The sequence below is a fragment of the Myotis daubentonii genome, chromosome 6, assembly GCF_963259705.1.
Source record: "Myotis daubentonii chromosome 6, mMyoDau2.1, whole genome shotgun sequence".
Classification (NCBI taxonomy): Eukaryota; Metazoa; Chordata; class Mammalia; order Chiroptera; family Vespertilionidae; genus Myotis; species Myotis daubentonii.
In genome coordinates this window covers 8,701,995-8,725,700 of record NC_081845.1, presented here as the reverse complement: position 1 = coordinate 8,725,700, position 23,706 = coordinate 8,701,995, and the positions used below count along the sequence as shown (strand labels likewise).

Here is a 23,706-nt window from a genome sequence, read left to right as displayed (position 1 = left end):
CCATAGGGTGGCTGAATAGATAAGAAAATAAGAGCCATACATATGCTGCCTGCAAGAGAGCCACTTCAGATCAAAAGACACGCACAGACTACAAGTAACTGGACAGGAAATGATATTTCATGGAAATGGAAGTAGCAGTACTTGTATTAGACACAATAGACTTTAAAACAAGGTATAACAGGAAGCAAAGAAGGACCCAGCAATTCCACTTCTGGGTACTTATCCGAAGAAACCCCAAACACTAATTGGTACGGACATATGCACCCCTATGTTTATTGCAGCATTAATTTGCAGTAGCCAAGATATGAAAGCAACCTATGTGTCCATCGATAAACAAATGACCAGATAAGAGGTGGCACATATACACAATGGAATATTGCTCAGCCATGGAAAGGAATGAAATCTTGCCATCTGTGCCAGCATGGGTGGACTAGGGAGTATTAGGCTGAGTGAAGTAGGTCAGACAGAGTAAGACAAATATATATGATTTCACTTATATGAGAAACCTAAAAACCAAATAAATAAACAAAGCAGAACAGAAACAAAATCATAGCTACATAGACCACTTTAATGGTTGCCGGATAGAAGGGGAGTTGGGGGGATGTTTGACAAATGGGAAGGGATTAAGAGGTGCAAATTGCCAGTCCTAAAAAAGTCATAAAAAGTCGTAGTGATATAATGCTCAGCATAGGGAATTTAGTCAATAATATTGTAATAGCAATGTGTAGTGTCAGATAGGTACTAGACTTATAGGTGATGCCTTTGTAAGTTCTATAGATGTCTCATTGCTACAGTGTGCACCTGAAACATGAAGTATTGTATGTCAACCATCATTGAAATATTAAAAAAATTTAAAAACATTTTTAGATAAGAACTTCCCTTATTATCTTTCTGATATTCAATCTCATTGAATGTTTACAAGTTCTAATTAATCAATATACAAAAACCAAAATATGTCTTTACACTAGCAACAAATATAGAACATAAATAAATACATATGTAATTAAATATACTTTTATAATTATACATATGTGTTATAGTAGTAACAAAAACTATAATGTATTTGGAATAAATTTAATAAAGAAATTTCAGGAGCTCTATAGAGACAATTAGAAACCTTTATTGAAAGACATTAAAAGCATAAAACATTAAAACGAAAGCTATGCCATGTTTATGGCTGGGAAGATTCATTATTCAAAATATATCAATTTTCCACAAATTTATGTGTAAATTTAGTGCATTTCTAATAAAAATGTTGAGCTCATTATAAAATTTATATGGTAAAAATTCAAGTATAGCCAAATGATTCTCAAAACTAAAATTAAGGTAGGAAGATTGGGTAAAGAAACTATAATAATTAAGTTATATGGGCAGAAAGCTATTATAAATAAGACAATGTGGTCTTATTGGCCTAGAAATGAGCATATTGACTAATGACATAGATAAGAGAGTTCAGGAACTGACATTTAGGAGCAACTGACTTATGGTAGAGAGAGCACTGAGATTTCAAGGGAAAGGAAGAACCGTTGCGTGACTGGTCCTGAAACAACTAGTTACCTGTATAGAAAAAAAAATCTGACCCTACTTCCTAGCATGGGAAAAAATTAATTCCAGGTGAATTATGGACTTACTTGAGAGACAAAGCTAAAACTTTTATAGGAAAACTAGAAGCCTGGTGCACAAAATTCGTGCAAGGGGCTTGGCCCTCTCAGCCCTGGCTGCCTTGGCCAGCCTGGCCCTCACAGTCCCTCGCAACCCCAGTTTCGTCTGGAAGGTCATCTGGAAGGATGTCTGGAAGGTCGTTTGGCTGTTTGGTCTAATTAGCATAGTAGCTCTTTATTATGTAGGATGTATCTCAGGGTCAGGAATTATGTCTTAAAACAAACACAAAAACTTAACTTTTTTCTCTCTAAAATTAAAAATGTTTATAAAGAAAATAAAAAGAAGGCAAGTTGCTGGAGAAGTGGCTATTTATTATGCTTTATAAAGTATATCTATTTTATCAAAATTCTTTTGTATGAACCAAATATTATACTGAAAATACAGTAAGGAAAGAGAGAACAACTTAGCTCACACTGGCTTTCCCTTCACATCCATCATCAGCTAAGTCAGGAACCTGCATCACTTTGCGTTTTCTGAAATGTGAAATGAAAATACTTGTGGAGGGCTCTCACAGATGCATTTAGAGTTTGTATGTTCAGGGAAATGGAATTGAAATGTCTTAGTAAGAGTCAGGGGCCCAATCCTTGAAATAGATGTTGGCTGAGTTTCTTGTAGTGTGTAATTACAACACAATAAGACTCAAAAGCATTTCAATAAAGTGTGGGTGGAAGAGGAACATGCTGCTTCAAGAGCTTCATTAGCTTTCTGCAGACTGGAGCTCTTCAGGTCGTTGGGAAGAACCCTGTTTACCTTGGTTCACAATCAGTTTGAACCATCATTGAGGCCTGGGGGTCAGAGTGCAGCATCAAGTCCTTGGGCATACGCTGGGCGCAGAAAGAAAGGACAAAAACGTTTTTCTAAAAGCCAAGAAATGGGTTCAAATTTTGTTTATTAGTTGTTTCCAGAAGAATATGTTGTAGTGTCAATCACTGATGAAATGGTAGGATTATACTTCGATCCCTGCTTTAGTTTCTTAAAGATGTTTCTGGTAAATTGGAGCAATGGCATTTGCCCAGTGTAGCGTTAGACTAAACATAGAATTTCTACAGGTGCTTACTGTGGCCTGAAGCCTTGGAAATATTTAGGGGAGAGAGAGGGAGGGAGGAGGAAGAGAGAGAGAGAGAGAGAGAGAGAGAGAGAGAGAGAGAGAGAGAGAGAGAGAGATCTCATGAAAACAAATGAATAAGAAAACCAAAATCAAAACATTGCCCTTTATGGTAAGGGTGATGAGAAAGACACATTTATCCATAAAGAATACATAGGTAATCTCTTATTTCTTTCCTGAAAATGACAGTATGCATGATTCTGGTTGGAGTAGAACACATTCATGTGGCCCTCAGTGAATTTTTCTTAATTTTTATTTCAGTTTCTAATAAGCATTTTTGAGCTATTATTGCTTTTCCCTCTCTTAGATGGACTTGCTTTTAAAAAGCCTTAGAGTCAACACTTCTATAGTATGAAGGCAAGTCTTAAGGGATGATGAGAATTTGACAATATGTGTCATGCGTGGTTTATTATGCGCTACCCTGCGCATTCTCACATTTATCCTGGGAACAGCTTTTTGAGGATATTAAAAATATTATAATGCTCATATTTCCTCTGAGAAAATAAAGTTTATTGCTGTTAAACCTTAAAAGACTTGCTTACAATCACAAAGGTAGTAAGTGGCAGGATTGAGACTCTGCACTCCAATTTCAATGCTTAATAATTCCACCATTAATAAGTGATTATTATCATCATTTTCCTAGGCAGTAGGAACATAGGGAAAAATCAGATACAGACAGCCCTGTCCTGTGAGAGCATGTAATATATTGGAGGGGTACGGGGAGGACAGTTACATGAACGTAAAGGCTTACTATGTCAATAAAAGTCGATAAGTGACACATGTTTATGTGTAAGTGCTTATGGGTAGGGGTTGTAAGTGCTGTTTATGGGGACATACTTAGTGTAGACCTAACCTTAGAAGCGACAGTGGGGAATGGTGGATGGAGAAGCAGGAGGGATAACTACTGTGACAGATGAATGGTGTACTCCCAGAGCACAGGAAGAAGACAGAAGGAAGTGCAGTGGGATATTCATTCAGTGTATGAATCTGGTCCCAGGACTGGCACAGTGTACTTGACCATTGAACAAACTTGGAAGTTTAGATGTCAAGTGCTTAGACCATACTTACAAGCACACAGTGAGAACCGAATAAATGTTAGCTCTTGTGGTTATTATAGTATATTGTTGGAGCTGGTGGTGGGGTAAGTTGCTGTGAGATTTTGTTGGTGTTAATAAAAGAGTATCAGTATTTTAAGGAGTTTGTTCACCAAAAGTGGAGCTTAGTAATTCAAGGTAATGAATTATCATTTTGTTTACCTTCTTGTAGATGTTAGTAAGTCTACAAAATGTTGAGTGTGTGAAGTATTATTTTGGATACGTAGCCTTTTTGTACTTAAAAGTCATGGAGTCATTATTTTGGAGCTGAAATAGCATTTAAGACTCAGGGCAGTGACTTTGAAATGACTTCTGTGGATCCTTCTAAGAAGGTGACTAAGTGGTTGTCTTGAAGGGAGGAAGGAAGATGTGTGGGTCTTTGGGACACCCTCACAGCCCTTCCTAAGCAGATGCACTTTGTTCACAGGTCACTCTACTTAGTAAGAACACCACTTCAGAAAGTACCATTGGTTTGGCCCAGCCTCCTTGTTTATAGATGTGAAAATGGAATTCCAGAAAGGTTAAGTGATTTGCCCAAGGTTGCACAGCTGTCTGCTGACAGAATGGGGCCAAGAAGACACGTCCTCTCTTTCTAGTACGCTGTCCTTTACTACCTATTGCTACACAATGTGAGATTACTGCACTTTTCCGATATTAGCATAATCAAAAGAAACATTTAAAATTACACTTCTAGATCAGCACCTAATTAGTGGTTCTCAACCTTCTGGCCCTTTAAATACAGTTCCTCATGTTGTGACCCAACCATAAAATTATTTTCGTTGCTACTTCATAACTGTAATGATGCTACTGTTATGAATCGTAATGTAAATATCTGGTATGCAGGATGGTCTTAGGCGACCCCTGTGAAAGGGTCGTTCGACTGCCAAAGGGGTTGCGACCCACAGGTTGAGAACCGCTGACCTAAATACAAGAGCTACGGGGAAAACAACTGCCAATAATTCACCAGATACACATCCACTCCCCCCACCTCTTGGAAGCAGCTTTCGGTATCATTCGCCCATCTGCAAACAAATATGTTTGCTTTGTATCCATAGTTTTATTTGATTAAAACTTAGATTGAGAAGCATGCAATGAAGTTAGCAAACATTGTATGGACTCAAGGCAAAGACTGTCCATAATCAAAGAAAAGACCAAAAAGAGTGAAGGATACAGAGCTCTAGAAGAGTTGTACACATTTCCGAAAGATGTACTCAATGAAACAGCACTGTTTCACACAAGACCGGCCATCTTCTGTCGGCTCTATTCTCAAGCCTTGTTTGTGAACTGGCTTCCAGGGAGAAGTGTCATTCTCATAATGGCTGTGTTCCAACTTCAGCATGAAAAGCCTGGAGATTCTAAGAGGAAGGCAGTTCAGGTCACTTCTAATTTTCAACTCAAGTGTCTTGGATTTCTGGGCTCAATGCTATGAGTTTGTTGGTTTCCCTCACTGGATTTCAAAGCAGCAACACTCTTTGCTAGCCTTATACTAACCATTAAAATAACTACCTCATTCAATTTCTTATCTTAGTTAGAAACACACACACACACACACACACACACACACACACACACACACACACACACACAAATGTCTCTTCTAAAAATGGAGTCCAGATGACCTCAAAATATCTTGTCACTCAGGCCTCAGTTCAAGTGTCACCTTCTCAAGGACAAGCTAGCTAAAGTTGCCCTTCTACTGACTTGCCTGCTGCTCACTGTTTTATTTCCTAAAAGCACTTACCACAGCCCAAGACGATCTTGTTCCTTGTTACTTGTCTGTTATCTGGCTTTATCACCAGGAGAGTAGGACCTTGACTAACTTGCAAAGTGCTTGGGATCTTATAAAAGACTGGTAAGTCCTGGTTGAATGAATAACTCTAGAATCCCTGCAAGAATCCTAGGTCTTTAGCTTAGTTATTAGACTTCCAACACGCTGTATGAATATACGTCAATCTTCTCAAAGGATAGGAATGAATTAAGGTTTTATGTAAAAGGAAGAGGGAAATAATGGCATTCGGGGGTGTTTTTTTTTGGTGGGTGGGGAGCTGCATTTCAATGGCCTTGATTAATGATGGTTCATTTTGTTTTTGTACCATAAAACCAAATTTTGTGGTGCATTTTGTTCTGGACTTTGTGTGCATAAGAACTGCTGCAGTTGGAATGGCCAAGTTAAGAAATGTGAATTTTTTTCTTCCTGCTATAGAGACTTGAGGAAATACTACCCCTGTGAGTCTGATCTTTGGAAAACACAAATCTTGATCACTCTTCCCTTAAATTTTCCTAGGAATTCTCTTCAAACTGTAATGGCTTCTCTTGGATTGGGGATGAAATCCACCTTCCAGTTCACAGCCTTGGGGCCTTGTTTCCGCTGCTACCTCCTCAGGCCCCTTGTGCCTTGGTCAGCAAGGCCAGGGTACCAGGATGTTGACTTTCTTAGACTCATCAAGCAGTTTCTTGATTCCAAAACCTACATTAGTCTTTATGCTCGGTAAGCTCTTTCCAGCCCCTGCTAATTCCTATTTCTTTAGATTTCAGATTAAAGGCCACCTCTCTAAATTGGTCTTCTCTGATACCCATCTTCCCCCATATCTAAAAGAGTCCCCTTGATGTACTTTACTCTAAGACCTGTACTCTTCCTTCTTGACATTTGTTGTAATGAATAGTTTTACTTCATTTTATTGGTGTGTGTTTTTGTGTGTGATAATGTGTATTTAATGTCTGTCTAAACTGTGTATCACAGGAGTCAATGTTTTGCTCATTGCTGTACTCCAAACACTTAACTCTGTGCTTGGAGCACAGTAGATTCTGACTCGGTAAATATTTACTGAATGAATATTGGGATGAACAAATAAAATTGATCTTTGAGTTTCTAGTGTGTCTAGTACTGAGTCTGGCATATATAATTGACTCAAAAAATAGTGTACAATGAAACTTGAGTTAAATAAATGAAGTGTTGATCATGTCCTTTACAGGGAAACAATGATTATTTATTAAAAGTAGGAACCCAGCTCTCACATACAAACACAGCACTCTCTTTGTTTATTCATCTTCATTCCAGTTAACGAAATCAGGTCATCTAAGTAGAATGGAGAAAAACTACTTAATTGCTTTGTGTGTATAATTCCAAACCATCTACATGAAAAGCAAATAACTGAGACATTCTTCCTTATGTCTTACATATTTGATGTATCTTAAAAGATCTATCAAATCTCCTTCTAGTTGGATATTTGAGTAGATACAACCATTAGACAATTTCCTCTAGTGACTTACTTTAACTCTTAAACTATATACACTGTCAAGCAACCTCAAGTGGAACATTATCTATAGAAGTGCAGAATTCCATCTCCTTTGGCAAAGCCATTCAAACCCAGAAGTGTGTTTTACAGATTCTGACAGAAGTGTCTGTAATAACCAACTCTAACCTCCTTTTTCTTTATCTTTTTACCACTTTAGCACCCAAAAGTATATGAAAAAGGGTGCATGTTAAGGCTTGTTTCTATTTATTGTAAAATATCTGTTGGCTTAAAACTGTTCTGATTAGCAGCCATCTGATGTGAGAAAAGTAAATAGCAAAGAGTTCCTTAGAGTCTTAACTCCTATATGGCAGGTCGCTTAATAAAGGTAATTGAACAGTAGATGACTGTTTGGCACTAATATCCAGGCACATCTTTCATGCAGGTCAATCTAACATTTCCTGTGTAATTCTTTTTGCACCAGCATGAACCAGGAGGGTCTAAATCCTCTGGGTGAGTAATAGGTGTATCAATTATCTATACTCTGTCTCTAGGATTGGAAGTAGGCTTACAATGACTTTTGCAAAGCTGAAGTCCACCGCTGGAGATGGCAGTAGAGAGAGACGAAGAGGGAATGAGAGTCCTCACGGCTTTGTGTTGGGACATGATTTGGGGGCATGGGTAGGGCCTTCATTCTGGAAGGGGTTGAGTATGGACTTTAGTATGTGTGATGGCCTTATAACCTCTGGCAGCCACTTCCACACTTTAGTCATCAGCGAGTTAGTGCTTTAGCAAGGCAAGTCTCTGAAGGAGAATTTCATTTTCCTTGAGCTGAAAATACCCTGAGGATACTGCCTGAGGGAAGTGTTCTCTCTTTTCTTTAATTTCAATCCCATATGAAAAAAATCTTTTTAGCTTTTTTCTCCTTGCATTGGAATTCTATTTACTGGCCACTGATATTGACTGGCTTCTCTTGGTTGAGTCCCTTCTGTATCAAATGACAACCACAACAATAATAAAGCTACACATGGATTGAAGCTGAGAAAAGCAGAGAACTGAAAACTTTCTCCCTGCAGTCACACTTCCCAACTTCTTCAGCAAGGTCTGCTTGACTTGGGATGTGTCTTCTGAGAATTTTACATTTCTGAAATGCTCTAAATTGCTCCAGGCATTTATTCCTCAGCCTCTCAGTGAAGATAGTACTGGCTTTCATTTCATAGCAGCTCTTCTCAAGGTAATGGACTAAAAGTCATTTCCACTTGAAATCCAATCCTTCAAAATGAATCCTACAATATGGTTTTTGTCTCCCTTTTGTCAGAATAACTCTAAGAAGATGATCTTCTGATCATATTCTTAAAATTTATCTTATTGGTTTTTATTTTATTCCATTTTCCAGGTCATTCTTATGCTCATTCAGGCACAGAGTTAAGGAATTGGTTCAAGGTCACATAACTGGTAAATGGATGCATCAAGATTTGAACCCAGGCAGTTGGATGCCAAACTCTGAACTGCTTTTATCTCAAGGAATCAGCTTTGAGATGCAGCCATTGAAATTTTGCATTTTTCAAGATTTACTGGTATTGCCATTGTAAATGGTGATGATGTGTAGAACAGAAATTTGCCATTTAGTTTCACACGTCAAAGAGTCGCATTTGTAAACCTCTTGATTATACAAATATTTATGAATCCACAGCATCACAGAGTGTGTGCTGAGAGATTTCGTAGCAGCCAAAATACGCAAGTTTTTTAAATACAACTAAACCTGCCACTATTGATTTTAAACAGCATCCTAATTTGTAAACTTTTTTTCTAACCATGCTGTACTTTTCTCAGGACAGCTAAGTTAAATGTTGATCTCCTGGGCTTTCTGTTCATTAGTTCCTGTCCATAAAGAGAGACTAAGGGGTAGCTTTCCATTTTGTAAGATTATTTTTGAAGATATATAAGGGCAGGTTTGATCTGCACACCCTCATTAGAGCTCATTTCCCAGGTGGAGGAATAAGTACCTAAGGGCTTCTGATAAACAGGCCTTCATTTCTGTAGGGAAGAAACTTTCAGGATATTGCATAAACAAATGCTCTTGCAAACCCTCCTCCCCCCTCCACACCCCCTGTTCCCCCCACCCCCCTTGCTTAAGTGCAAATGGACTGTATTTGAAGAGGACAAAGAGCAGAACAAGGTTTCCCCACTAGGGGATTCTAAGCTGCTCTGAACACCAGATGTAATTGGTGGAGGGCTTCATCCTTGCAGGCTGTCACGTCTCACAGTTGGAGTCCAAGGCTGGGCTGCTTGCTAAACTACTCCTGATATATGACTAAAGCTGTTCTTTCTTCAAAAATAAATCTTGTTCTTCCATACCCCATGTATTTCTCAGCCTCAGGAGCACCTCGTGGATTTAGACCAATTTTTACATTACTTAGTAATGTTACCACCAGATTCTCAGTACTCATGTCTGATGCTGTTGATTCATCTGTTCCATCTGAAATTGAGTTAATTCTCTGGTCTGAATGGCTCCCTGAGGTTAGGATAGAACATTTTGGCAGCATTTCAACAAGGAAGCCCTGACCCCAAGGTGTAATGACCTCAGTGGACAGATGATAAAGGGTTCCTCTGTGTTGGGCAGGTATCAAGTATCTGAACACCCAGCAAGGTCCACATGGATTTGTTCCTGATCTTAGGGCTCAGTCACCTGTTCACTGGCTCACATGGCAAGCTCTTTCACCTGTGACGCTGCTAATGAGGGACCTACAGATACCACGTCATCAGTCAGTCATTTCCATGTGGGCAACATGTAGTGATTTACCAAAAAGATCATCAGGGTCAACAAAGAACATAACACTGATTTATTATACCCAAAGTGTTTAGACCAAGGGAGTTTTTCCCATAGAAAGCACAGTGGGTTTAGTCTGATGGAGACAACATAAAGTTCTTGTAGACTTTTAGAGAACCCTTAGAAACTAGGGACTTCAGTGGAATAAATATTCTCCCAGGAGCCCTCAAAGTTGAGACTTCCAGCAGCAAACATGAAGCACTTGGCTCTGCATGGAAGCAAGCCCCAGGTCCTCCTAGCCAGTGGTTGTGACCCCTTTGGTGGTCTAACGACCCTTTCACAGGGGTCGCCTATTATCCTGCATATCAGATATTTACATTATGATTCATAACAGTAGCAACATTACAGTTATGAAGCAGCAACGAAAATAATTTTATGGTTGGGTCACAACATGAGGAACTGTATTTAAAGGGCCAGAGGTTGAGAACCACTGTAAATGTCTCAATGATTTATACTTAAGGTGTGTGCCCTCTGTGCCCTCTAAAGGACCACCACACACACAGAACCTTTAGGGATGTGCCATACCCAGTCCATGGCTCCCAGTTTGTGCTGAAGAGAAAGCATTGTGTTGTGGACAGGTATGATGGGGGAGAAATCACAGGCTATGCAGTGGGAAGAAGCCGAGAAGAATGCTCTCTTGCTGAAAGGGTTAAGAACAAGCTTCTTAGGAGAAAATGTGGGAGACTATTGAAAAGGGACCAGAAGAACAGGGACCAGTTAAGACTCCGCTCTCAGTTTCTGAGCTGAACTTTTGCTCACAGCAGGTGAGCGCAGGCTCCCTCCCACACTGAGAGCTGCTCCCCTGCCGATGTGCAGTCTGTGAAGTAAACAGACGTTATACTGAGAAAGGAACATTTCTCTATTTTGGCTATTAGTTGTTATTTTTAAAGCTCTATCCTCCAAACCTTTTCCCCTCTCCTTGTTTATTTTTTCACTAGAAAGAAAATGTGCTTCTTAAAAAAAAAAATCAACTACAAGACAAGAAAAACTCACTTCTAGTATTCTCTGTCTGATTAAGGCCAACTCACCTCTGGGTGTGACCATCTATCACCCCCTCTGTGGAACATAGCATTTAACGTTTTCCTCCCCCTACTGGTATGTAGAACTTTCATACACCTGGATTTCCACCGTCAAAGCAAAATCTACCACAGCAACTGTTTTCTGGGTGCTTCAGGTAAAAAGACCAACCTCTCCCTTGAGATCTATGGATCGATTTATCAATCCATAACTAATAGTTAAATATCGACCCTGCTGTGTGCCAAATACCATTCTAAGAACTTTATATAAAATTCCATTTACCTTTATCTAAGAATATTATATCAGTTGCTTCAATATTGATGTGGGTTAAACTTGGGGAGATTGACATTACTTGGAAGAGACTTTCTAGGCCTTTTCTGGGGAATGCATCCCGTTGTGTTGCACCTGTCTTTCTCCTTGTCTATTTTGTCTCTGTTCTGGGTCTCTGTATTAACGAGGCCCATGCCTAATGCCTAGCTCAAAGCCTGGTGTAATGGGCCCTCAATCTTTCTTTTTGAATGGCTTAAAGTGAAGCAAGACAAGAAGACAGGGAAAATCTTATTGGAATTCTTTCTTCTGGTGTAGGTGGTGTGGTTTGACTTAACAGTTTTGAGACCTAATTCCCTTATTTGGAAAGTGGAAATAATAATACCAACCTTAGGGGGGAGCTGTAAGAAGTAAATAAATTTTATCAAAAGTACTAGCATATGTCAAGTCAGCGCGTTAAAGATGGTTTATTCCATAAAGGTGTTAAGAAAACTAACTAGCTGCCTGGGAAAAATAGTAAGTTGAATCTCTGTCTCACATCTTACATCAAAGTAAGTATCAAATGATAGTTGCATGACTGTATAAATTTACTAAAATCTATCGTATGGTACACTTTAAATGGATTCTTTGATAAGTAATGATATCTTAATAAAGTGTTTATAAAAAATAAAATCCAGAAGAGCAAAGATTTAAACATAAAAATATATACTAGAACTATTCTAGAAAGGAACATAAGACAGAAATATTTTATTTATGCTATTGGAAGGGAGAATGACCTTTTCAAGCAAGAAATGTTATTTTAAAGCCCTAAATGAACAGTTTGATAAATATGTTTATGTAATGACTAGAGGCCTGATGCATGAAATTCATGCAAGAGTAGGCCTTCGCAGCTGTGGCTGCCTGGATCCCTCCCTTGCAGCTGCGGCTTCATCCCAGAAGGACGTTTGGTCTAATTAGCATATTATGCTTTTATTATTATAGATTAAATGTTTGCAGAAGAAAATACCAGAAACCAAGTCAAATGAAAACAAGACAAACCATTAGAAAATCATTGAGAGCACATAGAACAAAGTGATAACTATTACAATATATAAAGAGCTCTTAAGAATCAATGTGAACATGACTAATATCCAAGAGGAAAAGGAGACCTCTCAGAGAAGTGCTTACAACAATATATTCTCCTACCAACAGCCTGTTGGTACAAGCTCTTTGGAAGCAATTTTTGAACTACTTATCAAAGTTTTAAAAATACTCCTCTGATATAGTGATTCTACTCCTAAGAATTTATTCTATAGCTGTCTATAGATGTGCCCAAAGACATAAGCATAAAGGTAATCATTGCAGGAGCTGTTTGTAATGGCAAAATACTAGAAATCAAACTAAATGTCTGCCAATAAAAAAGTGGTTAAAGAAATCACAGCTTTTTTTTTCGTGGTGAAAAACTGTGCAGTTTTTAAAAACAGCTGAGGAAGAACTTCAAGATATTTTAATTAAAAACAAAACAAAAAAGATACTGGGCAATGTGTTCAGTGTTTATGTTTTAAATTTGTATATATTTCATAAATATATCTTTGCATATGCATAGACTATTTTAACTTCTTCCTGTCCTTCTTGATTACAACATGGCCCAAATTGAGCCTGTGAACAAAAAGATGAATGAGTCCTTTCACATATATCATTTCATTTAATTTCTGCAACAAGTGCATACAAATGATACTAAGATAGTAATTTATTTTTAAAATATTACATGTGATGAATTACATGTCATGTTATGAATGTTAAATTCTTGAGGCCAAGGCTCTGTTGCATAGGGAAAAGCCTAAACTTCCTATTGTGATGTAGGACCTTCTTCCTCACCTGACCATTTCCTTCTTTCTCACATTAATCTATCTCTTGCTAGCACACTGCTCAATATTCTTTCATTTGTTCCTCCTTTCCACATTTAGGACCTTCTTCCAGTGATTTTTCAGTGAAATCCTACGTTCTCTCAAAGTGTTACCTCAAATGCCACCTACTAAGCAAATTCTCACCTGTCATCCTCAACAACATCAATAGTTCCAGTTCAGCTAGAGCCCATAATTTTCAGTTTCTTCTCTACTTCAAAAGCACTCTATATAAGTCTGTTATACTTGATTATGTTATTTCAAGGCCATGAACATATTGAAACTGGAGGCCCTGTTTTTTTGTTTGTTTGTTGTTTTTAATTATTGATTCCACAGAAGAAGGGAGAGGGAGATAGAAACATCAATGAGGAGAGAGAATCATTGATCGGCTGCCTCCTGCATGCCCCCCATGGGGATCGAGCCCACAACCTGGGCATGTGCCTTGACCGGAATCGAACCATGATGTCCTGGTTCATAGGTTGATGCTCAACCACTGAACCACACCGGCCGGGATGGAAGCCCTGTTTTTATTCCCATAACTACCACGATATCTAGAATATAGGAACAGATAAAAAATATTAGAAAAATCATTTACCTCAATCTTAATAATTTTTATTACCCATAGGTTGAAGAATGCTATAATTAACATGCATATTTGGGGAATGAATATTTGAAATGAAAATGGTTTATTCGTGGGAAATCTTTTTGCCTTGCTTCCTAGAATTCAAATGAATGTTCACGCTCCATAAACAGAATGGCTACAGTTTTTTGATACAGATTTGGAGCCAGCAGATTTTTATGAGTGTGAACCTTATCATACCTTCTGGAACTTCTATGTCCTTTAATACTTTTTTTCCTGCGTTTTCATAGGAACCAGGGGAAATGTGTAGAAGGCATGGTGGAGATCTTCGACATGCTGCTGGCTACATCATCTCGGTTCCGTATGATGAATCTCCAGGGAGAGGAGTTTGTGTGCCTCAAATCCATCATTTTGCTCAATTCTGGTGAGTTGATAACACGTGAGAATTTAATTCTCGGTTACTGAAAGAAATATGTATTTTCAACCAGATGCAAGCTACCTGCTACAAAGGCATAATCATAAATTGAAGGGAACCACTAACACACATTTAAAACAATCTATTGGCATTGTTGACTACTTACTGAGGTGGAACCTCACTGTTTCAATATGATGAATGAAAAACAAATTGAATTGAATGAAAAAGGCATGGAATTAAATGACCTTTTTGTTGAAATAGTTGTATCTTTTGGTAAATATTGGGGGTGTTTTTATTCAAGTGATTCATGTATAGACATATGGCTATTGACCAGTAGTTAAAGTTACACTGTTTAAAAAATGGTGACCAATTCCAAGTTCCAGATCATAAGGAAAGAAGCTTGTTTGAGACAGACTATATTTTTGGTCAAAACTGATTAGCTGAAAAATATAACTGGCTCAGGGATAGGAAATCCTGGTCCTAAAACTGAGGCAGATGGAATGCAGTAAATTGGACCAGCTGAAAGGGAGTTTTTTCATTGGTCTTTGGTATCTAATTCAACTGTCCCCTCCTATTTATTCATTGGAAAGAGCTCAGCTGAGAACACATCTTTTTTTTTTTTTTTTTTTTTTTTTTTTTTTTTTTTTTTTTTTTTTTTTAGTGAGGTTGGCTGTATTATAAAAAGTCATTTCAGGTCACCAGATGGAAATCATGGCTCAGCCTGAACTAACACCCTGACTCCTCCCACCTCCTCAGTATTTGGCCCTAAGCACTAGATCTCCAGTCTGTGGGACCTGAAACTCAACAATTGGGTGGCAGCTGCAGTGTAGATGCCCTTAATCTGGACCTTTACCCCTAATCCGTGGCCCTCTTTCATGCCTCAGGCCTCATTCTTACATAGAAATCATAGGTATTTTAAAGCCCTAGCCTGATTTAGATCTCCTTCCTTACACCAGTAGGTCCTATCTCAAATTTCCCAGTAACTGAACAAACAGTCTGTATTGATCACGGGTAGAGAATCAGCACATCTTTCTCTTTTCAGATGTTTTGTCTCTTCCTGATGATTGGCGGTCCCTTCCCACCCCCCACCCTCCGAAAAATTTTCCACTTCTCTTCCCCACCAATGCTAGTAACCAAATCACTTAATGGTCCTCATAGTAATCATTCTCACTTATCAACAGATAAATGGAAATCTATACTATTACACTAGACAATGACAGGATTACAGAATGAAGTTACATAAAAAAATAATGTGACCTGTACTAAGGCAGTGATTAGGACTCCATTCAAGTTTCTGGTTCCACTCACATGCATTGTGCTTTTCATTTTAGTCATTTGTCCTGGACATTGCAGGGCCCAGACCCCTCAATGGCTGTTTAGTGGATGAGTGTTCTGGGAGCAGTGCCACTCGGCTGCCCGGTGCCAGGTCCTGAACCGGCTCCTTCTTCGGTGGAGTGCTGGCACATGCAGGCAATCTGCTAACTTCAGGGAAAGCTGGCCTGTCAGTGCTGGGACATTTCCCCTACTGTTACCAGGAAATAATACCCCAGACAGGAAGTGAAACTGGCAAGCTGTATAGTCAATGCAGTAGATGCTGTGGCCTTGGTAACCAAAAGTGTTTCCTTCAATCCATATAGCTTTTTCCTACATTATCGTTCCTATGATTGGGTGTTGTTTTTTTAATTTAATATTATGTTTAAAAAGGCAAGACTTTTGCCATCAAAATTTTGGATTTGTAGACCCATGTTTTTTAAGTCCCAGAGGGGAAAAAGATATCTTTCAGCCCTAGTAGGAAAGTCTTTTATTAAGACTAGCACCAGAGCCTGGCTGGTGTGGCTCAGTGGTTGAGCATCGACCCATGCAGGAGGTCACAAGTTCAATTCAAAGTCAGGGCACATGCTCAGGTTGCGGACTTGATTCCCAGTAGGGGATGTGCAGGAGCCAGTGGATCGATGTTCCTTTCTCATCGATGCTTCTATCTCTTCTCCCTTTCCCTTCCTCTCTCTCGAAAATCAATAAAAACATATTTAAGAAAAAAGACTAGCACCAGAATCTCAAGCAAGGATTTCCCACTGCAGAATTTGGACCTCCACCTTACACTCCCCCCTCCACCCTCCCACCCCCCCCACACACACACACATGAGTTCAACGTTCCTACTGGATTCTCCTTCTTTCTCAGGACTGCTGTGAGCGTCCCCTGCACTTGAAGGGTTGGCACACCATTTTGGAAATGCAAGGCATTGCATACTGACAGAGTTTAACAGCTGTCTTTTTTGTGAGATAGCAGGGCGACAGCTGGCTCGAGAGCAGTAACAAAACAGAGGCTGTCGCTCAACCTGGAAAAAGAGAGATCACTTTTTCCACTCGCAAAGCGAGCTGCGTTTCCAAAAAGCAGAGCTGCTGCTGGGCATAGCTCCTAGTATCACATATTGTTCCTGAGAAATAGAATAAAGAGGACAGGACTTGAAAACAGAATCATATATGGTGCTAGATCCTTTTTCAGAGTGAAAAAAGCAATTGGTCAGATGGAAGTTACCATCATCACCTCTCAAGAGATGCACAGAGTGGCTCAAACTCGAGGACTGTCTGACAGAAGCTGAGCTGGAAACAGTTCAGGAAACCTAAACTAGAAGGTTTTTGTGATCCCTGGGAAACCAGACCTCAGTGAATGAAGGAACCTTGGGCTTTGTGTGGACATCCTGTCACCCAAGTCTGAGGAGGTTGTGTTATGTTGGCCTTGACTTTGGGGCAGAGGCACTAGGGAGTTGAAAGGTGGTTGTGAGGACCTGCTAGGAATGTTTTTCTGGAAGTCTTGAGAGGTTCTCCCAAATGCCAAAATCTCCACGAGAAGCCCTTTTTGCAGCTGTTAGGGAGCAGGATCATCATGATTTCTGCCTCATTTAGAACAGTTATTACTTGGCTTGAGAAGGCCAAGAATCTTCCATAGGACAAAATCTGTTTGTTTTCTACTCCCCACCGAAGGGCAGAGGCATTCCTTGTTGATTCGAAGATGCTGTAGCAAAGTCAATGCCAGCTTCAAGGCACTCTAAGAACCAGCTGGACAGAGCTCAAGAGGAGGGCAAATGAGAACAGAGCAGATGAGCACAACACAGAAGGCTGAGAGGGAGGGTGGGGAGCTGGAGCTATAGAGCGGGTGGGGCAAATGTGCTGCACTTGCTCACGGTATTCCTTCTACACAACGTGACTTCAGTTCCTCTTTATAATTCCAGTATTTCTGATCCTTCTCAGATCTCATCTCATTCAGGAAATCTACTACCCATGTTCAGAATGAGCTTTTCTTCTCTAGACTATTGTTGTTCTCACAGTCAGGACCACACAGTCTAGCATTTGGTCAGTTGGTTGTCTGATCTCATTCATTTATTTAATAATTCATCATTTACTGAATTCCTACTACAAACTTTATGTCAAATATATGAAAATGTATGACAATTTTTTTTGTTTTGTTTTGTTTTACTTCAACCTGGATTGGTTCTTTATGCACAGATGTCCTAATTTCCCTATAAGCCATGAATCTCTTTTTGTGTATTCCTCACAGCGTTTAGCCTGTGAACGGTCAACAAGTATCCCACCATTCATTCACTTAATAGATGCTCATTTGCTGGACACGACCAGGAGCACCTGGCAAGTCCCCATGTTCCCAGGCTGTATCTACCATTGTAAAACCTATCCTTTTTCAGCATACTGTAGATCTAGGCAACATCAAACTAGTTACTGGTAAAACAATGCCCATCTCCCTGGGTTATTGAGCTAATGGGGAAATTACGTCTAGACTGTCTAACGTAGTTCATGGAACACAGCAGACCCTCAATCAAGGACAGCTATCGTCATCACTCTTGAGAATCTCTGGCTTAAATGGAGTCAGTTCATGCCTTTTTTCAATATAATTAAGTGCTTTTAGTTTAAAGGCTTCCTGCTGGGCTTAACAACTGTGCAGGGACTCCGGGGTAATACTAACAATACAGATTGCGACTGTTCCCTGAGACTTCGTTATTGTGCATTTAATTATGTGGAGAGAAATTTTATCACAAGACTTACCTCCTGGATGATAACTGATTGTTATTTGAACCTTCATATTGGCTGAACTCAAGGAAAACTGAGGTGAGCCTCTTGCTACCACCAGGCACTTCTTCTCCCCCCATATGTGATCCTCATAAACTCCTGGGAATCCACTCCCGTTCAGAACAAAACTCTTTCAGTGAGTGTTTTTCATGACTCAGAAAAAGTCACAGGTCAAAGCTTAAAAAGTATAAATCTATACTATCCAGTCAATAGTTTGGCTTTCAAATTGAATTAAATACTTATATCTACCCCTTTTCTGAACCCCTTTCTGACCAGAATTCTTTATATTTCCCAGTGATTCGAAGATTCTCATACCCTTCATTCTCTAGTAACTTTATCCAACTGGCTCCCTGGAGAGCCTGTGGGACTCCTGATGCAGCACCTCTGGTATTTAGCGGATCCACCCTCCTCCCCTGACTCACAGATCATTCCCAGATACCTGGAGGTCTTGTCTGTGCCTGCTGGACCCCCTTGTTACCTTCAGCAGGTGCATCTGTTGCTCCTGAAATGTCTCATGCTATAGAAATGTTGAACTCTTCATTACCTGTTTATCCCAAGATGATCTACAGACATTTCTCTTTCAGTTGATGAAGTAATAAAGAGGAGTAAGAGCCAAAAGTCATAGAGTGAAAAGTCAAAGGAAAAGAGAATCCCAGAAAGAATTATGGCAACATCTCTAAAATGTATACCCTGGTGTTCATGAGAGGAAAGGGGGATATGGAATGGTGAACAGGAGCATATACATTCAACGTCAACATACAAACAGCACCAGCTGTTGTCTCAGCTACTTCTGTTCCTATGCTTCCATGGCATATCTTGTCATCTCGGTGGCTTGCCAAAACACAGTATGCTGGAGGGGATGACATCGTTTGCTTTATGTGTACACTGGAGGCCCCACTCTGGCCAGGGAAGCATTTATTTCATAAAAAGTTATAGTAAACTTTTATCACGATGGATGTTTCCTTTCTTCAGAGCTGAATTCTTTGTACTCTTATTTATTAGACAACTAGAGGTCCAGTGCACAAAATTCGTGCACAGTGTGTATATGTGTGTGTGTGTGGGGGGGAGGCAGGTGTCTGTCAGCCCAGCCTGCACCCTCTCCAATCTGGGACATCTCTCTCGCAATCCGGGACCGCTGCCTCCTAATTGCTTGCCTGCCTGCCTAATCGCCCCTAACTGCCTCTGCCTGCTGGCCTCATGCCCCTAACTGCTCCCCTACCAGCCTGATCACCCCTAACTGCCCTCCCCTGCTGGCCTGATTGCCCCTAACTGCCTCTGCCATGGCTTTGTCTGGAAGGACATCCAGAAGATGTCTGGTCTAGTTAGCATATTACTCTTTTATTAGTATATATTATTTAGAGCATTTATATTTTTAAGTTTAGAAATAAGATAATGATTCGGAGTCCATATATTTAGATACGAGAACATTTTGAAAGCATATTGACTGTAAACAGTCAGGATCATTCATTCTCAGTGGTGAAAGGTCTCTGGCAGGAGCAGGCCTTGGACATTGCAAATAGGCACATTGACAGGTGTGCCCATTGTTGTCACGGTGAAGGAGACTTCATTGCATTAATCTCTTGAGTTCTTTATGATGCAAGCTTCCTCTCCAGGGAGCCTGCTTATTGCTATTATTTTGAGATAAATGGCACTTCATGGTTATTAAGTGGTTCATTGTCTTCTCCCTGGCTGACTGGGTTCTGTAGGCCGTCACTCAACTGTAGGAATCTTTCCCTGCTACTAACTTCTGGGCAACCGGGAGCACACCCCATGGGCTCCCTTAATTTCCTGAAAACTGCTTGTGGCATGGACTCTGTCATCAGGCAGGCAGCTGTGCCACTCACCTACGGTTGGGGGGCGGGAAAGTGATGTATTCTGATAAGCTGTGTTCCTGAGCCTCAGGTGGAAAATGGAAATAATGATGCCAACTCATGGAATCATTGTGACTATTGAGAGAAAGGCCATATAGTGTCTGGCACATAATAGATGCTTTATTCATGCTCTTGACATACAAAACCCTCCCTGGCTTTTGACTTTATGAAAAAAAATTGCTATGTCCTTCTTAGAAGATAATACATCCCTGCTTGGAAATTCTAAGGGGGGATGTCACTCCTCACTTTGGGGGATGAGAAATTGCATTTTCACAACAAAGACATCCTTCTTATAAATGGAGTTGTCTTGGGCCCCAGATGGGGACAATGGTTCCTGTATCTTGTCAGAGTTTCTAAGAAACTGGTAAATCAACCAAGTGCCTGTAGCCTGGGGAAGCCTTGGGGTCCTAATGTGAATTCCTGGAAGAAGGCAAAGGTAGCAGCCACTTGGAAACTACAAATTCTTCCAACATCCAGGATATTAGAAACAGTTGTTAGTTCTTGTTGAGGCGCCCCAGGGGGAGAAACAGATTTTTGTGCTTTTGTGCTTTCAAGAGCACTGAACAAGGAGGAAGCCTATGTCCTTGATTCAATGGCTATGTTGACCCGCCTTCTCTAAGGCCCAGAAATCATGTCAGTAGGCATCCTTAAGTCTGAATAATGTATTTACCCCTTTAGAAAGGAAAAGCTGCCAGGCTCCCCCAATGCTGACTTAATATGTTCTTTGTATTATAATGCTGCTTAAATATGAATAACCATGTTTATTATGCAAATGAATAATGCAGTATAATCTCCAAGTTTGTAACGCTTATATAAACACAAAACAAACTCACAAATTAAATAACAAACAAACAAAAAAAAGGCAAAGTGATAGTGCGTTGGCAGAAGCTGAGTTGCTGTTAGCACCAGGCCTGGTCCGCTGTTCTACCAGGAGCTCTAGGGGTGACTCAGTTCTCCCACCCCTTGCCTGTGTTCAGAACAATCATGAAAACTTTGCTTGCACAACACGCAGTGACGTCATCTGGCTTTGGCAAGGGCACATCATTTATGTGTTTCATTTGCTTCTGTTCTATGCTTATTTATCTGAGATACTTAAAATACAACCATCGTATTCTAAGGCAGTCATAAGCAATGTGTTACTTAGGAAACAAGGGGCATATGAGTTACTGAGATGGGTGTGTCTCAGTATTTCACACATTTCAATCAGCTGGGGGGGTCTTTGAAAAAAAAATCCCCCTGTGGGGACTTCCTTCAGAGATTCTCATGTAATTGGCTCAGAGCAGGGCTTGAATGTCAGTATTTGTTTAAAGCTCCCACCAAAATGCAAATCTCATCTGGATTGAGAACCATGATTCAACGGATCCAGTACATTCTGATCTTAATGTCTTTTTCAAAAATATATATATATTTTATTGATTTTTTACAGAGAGGAAGAGAGTTAGAAACATCGATGAGAGAGAAACATCGATCGGCTGCCTCCTGCACACCCCCCACTGGGGATGTGGCCGCAACCAAGGTACATGCCCTTGACCAGAATTGAACCTGGGACCTTTCAGTCCACAGGCCAACTCTCTATCCACTGAGCCAAACCAGTTAGGGCATGATCTTAATGTCTTAATGATATTTTAAGGATATCATTAAAAGCACATTTTATAATTCTAAAAAAACAATTTAAAGACCTTTGAGAATCTTTTTAACTTTCAGGAGTCTGTGGAACCTAGTTTGGACACGACTGGTGTAGGTGATGAAATTTCAGCTAAGTTAAATAGTCCTCTAGTACATTATAAAACGAAGCAGTCTGAAAACTGTGCGGGAACATCTGCTCATGCTCAGAACTGTGCTTGGCACTGGAGGCACACAGATGAATAAGATCCGCTCGCTTTGTCACACACTGGGTTGGGCAGGGGACATAGGCAATGAACTGTTTCAATGTTATGAGATAAGGGCTGATAAACGTGTGCACAGGCGTGACAATATGTCCTTGTATGGGGACTGGTGCATGAGCTGAGTCTTAAGGGTGAGTGGGAACTAGCTGGAGTCAGAAAACAGGTCAGGGAGAAAGTTCTGGCTTCATTACCAAACTAACAGGGTCTCATCAAGCCACTGGACCTCTTTCCACCAGTTTCCTCAAATGGAAATCATAATTCTAAATAGTCCTGTCAACTGGATAGGTTTTTTATGACATAATAAGGCAACTTAAAAACATAAGCTAATATTACATTTCCATTACGGTATGTTCTTTTTTTTAAGGGAAAATATTTAGTGGTCTAATATTCTACCAAGTTGCTGGTGTCAAGATCTCCCTGTTCCAATAAAAAGACCAGAACTCCGCTCAGGCCCTATATTTGGATGGGCCTTTAGGTGCCCTTCCTTTGCCCTCGAGCCCGGCATCCTAAACTGTCATTTAAAAGTGTGTTGACACTTGAACCAAAGAAAACCAGAGGAAAACAACAGAATACCAGCAATTTCTTGAGCTCAGACGTGAACAAAAATACTGTTTTTTAACGGGTTTTTCTTTCTTCACAAGATACTCACTGGACAAGTAAAAGAGTATGTACTGTTTCCTGAAACATTTAAAGGGAACATCAAACTGGCCTGTGAGGTTTTGAGTCCAAAACAAACACGCCTGAACTTGGTTGCAAGACCTACCTTCGGGGCTGGCCTCTCGCTTGCGGCCCGGTGGCCCTGTCCGACTGCTCTTGGATTGAAAGAAAGATGGGCAAACAGACATCTTCCTGTCCCTGTCGGTGCCAGGGTGTCCTTGAGACTGCATCAGCTCCAGCCCTTTCCCCCAGAGGGCGCACGTGACTTTTTATGTTGCAGCAGGTTGAGGCTGCCTCAGCCTTGCTTTCTTGAGTTTTTACTTGCTATCTACTTTCTTAGATTTTTTCTTCTGGCAGATGAGAAAGACAGTAATACTCCACTGAACTGAGTGACATTCATGGCCTTTTAAGCTACTATTTGTTAGCTTAACTACCATTTGGTAAGGATTTGCGGCTCTCCAGGCACTGTGGTAAGTGCTGGGAATGCGAAGTTGCCTTTAAGGCCTTATCTGTGACTGGGAGACAGTAGCAGTTCCTGTTGTGGGTTAGTGAAGTGAGGCACAGGGGCTTCCCCTGGGAGCCCAGGGGCTGCTCCATCCAGGTCACCCAGGGGTCATGCCAATGGTGATAATATTAGGAGTGATTAGGAAGGCAAGCACCCTCCTCAAGGACTTCATGGTCTGAAGATAAACATAGATACAAAAAGGAAGTTATTCTTTTAACAAATGAAGCTGTGATTTCAAACAGCAGTTTAGGTCATCTACGAATACAAAATATATTATTAAAGAAATGAGCAACAACCCAAAGTTAACCAGCCATGTGGACGTTTTGATGTATCTTACTGCAATAAAGTGTGAGAGTTCAGGGCAAGGGCCTCTAGTTCCAAGGTCAAATATTCTTTTTGCTACTTTTGAGTTGTATGACTTTGGCTGAGTTGCTTAAACCCTTTGTGATCTATTTCCTGGTCCATGAAATGGAGAATGTAGCAATGCCTACCTGTTAAAGGAGCTAGCTCTTACAACAACGCCTGCTTAGACCTACACTGGATTTGTGTTAGGTACTGCTTCCTTTTCCCTCCCATGCTGTGTGTGCATGTATTCATATTTATATTTATGCATTTAAATTA

The 23,706-nt window shown here is 40.2% G+C and overlaps 1 protein-coding gene across 5 annotated transcripts in view; it reads left to right on the top strand.

Annotated features, from left to right (window-relative positions):
• ESR1 (estrogen receptor 1) overlaps positions 1-23,706 on the top strand; it is a 332,293-nt gene that overhangs the window by 285,753 nt on the left and 22,834 nt on the right. For all 5 annotated transcript variants that reach the window (XM_059700044.1, XM_059700045.1, XM_059700046.1 and 2 more), the window contains one exon: positions 13,962-14,095. In XM_059700044.1, coding sequence (XP_059556027.1) covers positions 13,962-14,095 — 134 coding nt within the window. The remainder of the gene's footprint in view (positions 1-13,961; positions 14,096-23,706) is intronic.